Source organism: Muscardinus avellanarius (genome assembly GCF_963383645.1).
Source record: "Muscardinus avellanarius genome assembly, chromosome: 11".
In the NCBI taxonomy this organism is placed as follows: Eukaryota; Metazoa; Chordata; class Mammalia; order Rodentia; family Gliridae; genus Muscardinus; species Muscardinus avellanarius.
The window spans coordinates 65,275,857-65,282,338 of record NC_137797.1 but is presented as its reverse complement, the minus strand read 5'-3'; the positions used below and the strand labels follow the sequence as shown (position 1 = coordinate 65,282,338).

The following is a 6,482-nucleotide window of genomic DNA, read 5'->3' as shown; positions in this document are numbered from 1 at the left end:
GCTGTGGTCAGTGTCCCTCCAGCTCCTGTTAATGGCCCCCATATCAGAACCCAAAGGTGGAGCTGCCGAGATTGATGTCTCTGCTGCCTCGCACATTCCCAGCTCATACATACTCACACAAACTACCGCCTGCACAGCTCCGATAATACTTGAGGGGAAAAAATTGAATGGACAAAGGTGAAATGCCTGGCCCAGACCTCCCTGACTCCACAGAGACTGTCCCCCCTCACTTCCCAGAACCCCCAGGCTCCAGCTCCCTTGCAGCCAAGACGCCAACCTAACCCTCAGAAGCGGCTTTCTAGTCTATGCACCCTCTAGGGTCCTCGCCTTCCACCCAGGGATCTCAGAGCCCGCCAGGTGGGCAGCCAGACAGACAGACACATCTCCGTCAACCAACCACAGGTTATCTGTTGCCCCATCCACATGTCCATCAGTTGGTCAATTTATCCATCTGCCTCTCTTGCTAAGACTTATAGAAAGCACAGGGATTGTTTTTCTGCTTTAAAAAAGAGCCACTGAGCCGGGTGTGGTGGCGCACGCTTGTAATCCCCGCACTTGGAAGGCAGAGACAAGAGGATCGCACAGGTTCAAAGCCAGCCTCAGCTACTGAGTGAGGCTCTCAGCAACTTAGTGAGACCCTGTTTCCAAATAAAATATAAAATAGGTCTGGGAGTAGAAAAGCTCCTGGGTTCCATCCCCAGTACCGGGAAAATAAATAAATAGATAAAAGACACTGAGAAGTGGAAATGGGGCAGTGTTCAGTGAGGGTAGTGTTTTGATTTTGCAAGGTGAAAAAGTTCTGCGATCTATAGCACAACAAGGCGAATACATCTGTTACTTCTGAACTCAACCCTCAAACATGGTTAAGACTGTAAATGTGTTGAGCCGGGTGTGGTGGCGCACGCTTGTAATCCCAGCATTCCGGAGGCTGAGACCAGAGGGTCGCGGTTCGCAAACAGTCTCAGCTACTTAGTGAGGCCCTCTGCAACTCAGTGAAACCCGGTTTCAAAATAAAGAATAAAAAATAGGGCAGGGGGTGTAGCTTGGAGGTTGAATGCCCCTGGGTTCTATCCCCAGATCTGGAAAAAAAAAAAAAAGACTGTAAATATCATGTGTCTTCGCCAAAATTAAAAATAGTTCTAAAGCTCCTTGCCTGTTTGTGACCCAGTAAGCTATTACTTTCTGTCCTCTCTGCCCCTCTGTGAGGGGCTTTGAAAAGAATAACAGTGGCTTCAGGGCCTGTGCCTCTCTGAAGATTGTCTCAGATGTGTCAGGACATGTGGGAGCTTGGAGAAACTGAAGAGGACAAAGTCAGAGAAGGAACAAAAGTCGGAGCTGAGAAGCAGCGAAGGGTGGAGCAGAGGATGCAGGAGGAGCCTGCCTTTCCACACTCGCAGGCACTGTCATGAAACAAAACTTAATCAGAGGGCCGAAAGTAAAGAAATGCTCACAGCCTGGCACAGATGAGGTGGAGGAAAGGGAGCAGCCCTGGTGAGGACGGGCAGGACTCAGAGCATCCCAGCTTTACAAGGAACAATGGCACAGATGCTGCTCACACATCCAGTTAGAGGAATCCAAAATCATGACAAGACCAATAAAAATGTTCATACTCTTAGCCAATAATTCCACTTCTGGAAATTTATCCTCGGGGAATATGTTCACAGAGGCAGATGGAATTATGCACAAAGATATTGTTTGCATCATTATCCACAATACCAAAAAATATGGAAAAGCTTAAAATTCCAAGAGTGTGAGAAAGAGCTTGTTAATTGTTACTGGAGAAATTCAATGGATTTCTTTGAGAATATTTTTGAAGGGTCATGCAAAATACTATGTGGTCTCATGGCAAAATGCTTACAGCAATTTTTTTGGGAGGGGTGGTACTGGGGTTCCTGGAAGCCCTTCAACCTTCGGGCTACACTCCCAGACCTATTTTTTACATTTTTATTTGGAAACAGGGTCTCCTAAGCCAGCGAACGGCTGGCTTCGAACCTGCGCGATCCTCCTGTCTCTGCCTCCCAAGCGCGGGGATTACAAGCGTGCGCCACCACACCTAATAAACAAACCCGGGTGTGGTTTGTTTAAACCACAAAATAAACCCGGGTGTGGTGGCGCACACTTGTAATCCCAGCATTCAGGAGGCAGAGACCAGAAGATCGTGGTTCGCGGACAGCCTCAGCTACTTAGTGAGGCCCTCTGCAACTCAGTGAGACCCTGTTTCAAAATAAAAAAATTAAAAATGGGGCAGGGGGTGTAACTTGGAGGTCAAATCCCCTGAGTTCCACCCCCAAAACTGCAAAAAATAAAAAATAAAAATAAATAAATAATTAAAAAAACAAAATAATAAATACACTATGATTACAAGCATGTAAATGGGTTTGCAGTAGAACCAAGGCCGAAGGACAATAAGTAAGAAAGAAAATAATTTAATTAAGATGATAGGATCATGGATGGCTTTATTTCAAATATTTCTTTTTTTGGGTTTTTTGGGTTTTGTTTTTGTTTTTTTTTTTTTTTTTGGTACTGGGGATGGAACCCACAGGCATTCTACCTCCAAGATACACCTCCAGACTAATTTTATTTTTTATTTGGAAACAGTTTCTGTGCTTGCTTCAGCAGCACATATACTAAAATTGGAATGATACAGAGAAGATTAGCATGGCCCCTGGGTAAGGATAGAAGCAGTTTCACTAAATTGCTGAGAACCTGGTTAAGTGGCTGAGGCTGGCTTTGAATTTGTGATCCTCCTGTCTTAGGCTCCCAAGTCTTAAATATGTTTAACTAAAAAATAATTTTTTGTTGGTAGTACTGGGGATGGAACCCATGGGCATTCTACCCCTGAGCTATACCCCTAGAACTATATTTTTACTCCTTTTTATTTGGAAACAGGCTTTCACTAAGTTGCCGAGAGCCTCACTAAGTTTCTGAGGCTGGCCCCAAACCTGTGATCCTCCTGTCTCAGCTTCCCAAGTTCTGGGATTACAGTCGTGTGCCACCACACCTGGCTTGAAAAATAACATTTTTATAAATCTGAAAACAACAGAATCCAGTCCACATTATCTAAGTGATGTGAGCATTTGAGGGATTACTGACCAATGGACTCAGCTAATCCTGTCCAAGCTAACAGGATGCAAGTTCATCTCCCAGAAGGGTGCCGTTATGGCCTTCCTGGAGATAAGTAGAAATGGATGGTGGTTCGAAACTCTCAGCATGCTGGTTCCTTATCTGCAATAACAAAAATTAAAATTATCAGTAGAGCTGTTATCAAGGTCAACGGATATTCGGCACAATTCTCAGCATGCACCCATCTCTCAACAGAAGCTTGAGTAACAGTCATCGGCAGAAATTGCAGAGTAAGAAAGGGACAAAGGCTAGGTCCATGAGGCATGGGCAAAAGTTTGAGACTTGCTCTCCTAAACATGAAGATGGCTGAACTAACTTCCTGTGTGGGAAGTTAGATATAATAAGAGCTCCGCAAATCTTAGGGTCCAGGACTTCTGAAAGACTTGAGTCCAATTTCATCATCTCTAACTAGTTGTCTAACTTTAGGCAAACGATTTAATCTTTCTGTTCATTAGTCCCCTGTCTTTATAGCTGGGATTCATTCATTCATCTAATGAATGTCTAGGGACAACCTAGCATGTTCCAAGTTGGGCTAGTTCCAAAGAAGAGGGAGTTGTTTGTTCTAAATGAACTAGTAAGATCAGTTACCAGCTCTAAGACAGCTGGTAACTTAATGACCAAGAGCACAGGTTCTAAAGTTAGATTTGGATTCCATTCCAAATTCTCTCACTTATTATATGTGTGACTTGGAAAAAGTTACTTATACTATCTGGACTTCCATTTCCTTATCTGTAAAATGGAGAAAAATAAAGATTTCTATGTCATAGCATGATTGTGAAGATACAACGATTTAATAAATGTTAAGCTCTTAGCTAGCATAATGCCTGGCAGGGACCAGAGACTTGGGAAACATTAGCAGCTGCTAAAATAGACAAACCCATTCTCCCCCTCCTCACCTTGTCCTGCAGGATCTCACAGCGGAAACTTTACATTAAGAAGTGTTGGGACCAACCTCAAGCAATATCTCATGAGAGTATAGATAAAGGTGACTTCGCAAATACTTGAAGGCTGTCTGGTAAAAAAAAAAAAAAAAAAAGAAAGTGGTTATAAATTCTGTTAGCCAGACCAGCACAGTGGTGTACACCTATAATCTCAGTACCTGGGAGGCTGAGACAAGAGAATCACAGGTTGAAGACCAGCTTTACCAATTTAGAAAGACCCTCAGCAAATTAGTGAGATGCTATTTCAAAATAAAAAATAAAATACGGCTGAGGGTATATCTCAAAGATTGAATGACCCTGGGTTCAATCCACAGGACAAAGAAGAAGAGAAGGAGGTGGAGGAGGGAAGGAGGGAGGAGGAGGAAGACGAAGAGGAGAAAAGGAGGGAAGGAAATTCTATGAACCACTACACATTTAGCCAGACCCATATAATGAAGATTTTTCCAACAGATAGAGCATGCAGAGACTAGAAGGGGCTACTTCACCAGGTGGTGAGCCCTCATCACTGCAGCTGTTCAAACAGGCACTCACATAACACCTTTCTAAAATGCTGCAGATAAGATCCAAGCACTGTCACATAGAAACATGTGGCCTTAAATGTCGCTCTCCATCCTGAAATGCTGTGGACAAATATTTCCAAGAATGAGGAGCACTGAAGGCTGCCGTGGGGAGGTGGAATTTGAGCCAAGGTTTGAAGGTTGAATGGGATTTTTATAGAATGAGTAGAAACGTTCTCTTCAGGGAGGACACTGGCAATGGAGGAGCAACAGACAGTAGGCGGTGTGCTGAGGCAGCAAGCTGGTAGAGCTGATCACAGGGGCCCAGAGAAAAGGAGACGGGAAGCAGGGGTGCCAAAATCCCCACACAGGATGCAGCTAGGAGCATCATCACTAATAGCTATGTCACTGGGTGACCTGCTAAATCCTCAGCTCCCGGTGACCATTAGACACCAGCTTGGGACGATCCCTGGTAAGACCTGGCTTGTTTGGAGCTAGAGTTTCATTTGAATACCAAGGGGCTGAGGCCACAGCAGAGATTCAAGGACAGCCCTGGGGTGGCCAGTCCTTTGTGGGGGCCAGAGCTTGTGCAACAGTGGCAGTATATGAGTCAAGCAGCCTGGATTCCAGGCCCAGCCCTGTCACCCCTTGATATTAGCTCAGGCAACTTGTTTCATCTGAGACTCAAGACTCATTCAAAAAGAGAAGATACTAATTACCTCTTGATTCTGAGAGAAACTGCATGAAAGCGCTTTACTGAATTCCAGAAGTGTCGCTTGCTTCTAAATGGCTTCTCTTTCTTGGCTATGCAGCAGCTTTCAGCCTGAGTGATGGATAAGGAGAACCATACTATGCTGCCTGAATTCCTTCTTCTGGGATTCTCTGACCTCAGGGCCCTGCAGGGCCCCCTGTTCTGGGTGGTGCTTCTGGTCTACCTGGCTACCTTGCTGGGCAACTCCCTGATTATCCTCCTCACACAGGCCAGCCCTGCACTGCGCTCACCCATGTACTTCTTCCTGCGCCACCTCTCTGTGGTGGAGCTCCTCTATACCACCGACATCGTGCCCAGGACCCTGGCTGATCTCACTTCCCCACACCCTCGGGCCATCTCTTTCCAGGGCTGTGTAGCCCAGATGTACGTCTTCATCGTCCTGGGCATCTCCGAGTGCTGCCTGCTCACAGCCATGGCCTATGACCGCTATGCAGCCATCTGCCGGCCGCTGCACTATTCCACCCTCATGAGCCGGCGGGCCTGCGTGGCCATGGTGGGTATCTCCTGGCTCATGGGCATCATTACTGCCACCACACACTCCTCCCTCATCTTTACTCTGCCTTTCCCCAGCCGTCCAATCATCCCGCACTTCCTCTGCGACATCCTGCCAGTCCTGAGGCTGGCCAGTGCTGGGAAGCAGCGGAGTGAAATCTCCGTGATGACAGCCACCGTGGTCTTCATCATGGTCCCCTTCTCCCTGATCGTCACCTCTTATGCCCGCATCCTGGGTGCCATCCTGGCAATGGCTTCCACCCAGAGCCGCCACAAGGTCTTCTCCACCTGCTCCTCGCACCTGCTTGTGGTCTCTCTTTTCTTTGGAACAGCCAGTATCACCTACATCCGGCCCCGGGCAGGCTCCTCGGTCACCTCGGACCGCATCCTCAGCCTCTTCTACACAGTCATTACACCCATGCTCAACCCCATTATCTACACCCTTCGCAACAAGGAGGTGGCCGGGGCCCTGCGACACATGGTCAAGAGGCAGGTCCCCTGACCCTAAAGGGATCCTAGGGCCGCCCACTGGTTCACTGACTGCCCTTCTCCTAGCCTGCAGGTGCTGGACTTGAACCCCAGCCTAACAGAAACCACACAGCACCTCAAAGAAAAAAGGCCTCCTGGTAGAAAGTGCTAGAACCAAAACAAAGATAG

At 46.8% G+C, this 6,482-nt stretch overlaps 1 protein-coding gene across 1 annotated transcript; it reads left to right on the top strand.

The window, feature by feature from the left end:
• Positions 1–5,391: 5,391 nt before the first annotated feature.
• On the top strand, positions 5,392–6,327 carry OR10P1 (olfactory receptor family 10 subfamily P member 1; the record flags this gene model as incomplete). Its single annotated transcript, XM_080705247.1, has 1 exon — positions 5,392–6,327. The coding sequence occupies one exon, from the start codon at positions 5,392–5,394 to the stop codon at positions 6,325–6,327; it is 936 nt and encodes a 311-aa protein (XP_080561373.1).
• Positions 6,328–6,482: the final 155 nt, after the last annotated feature.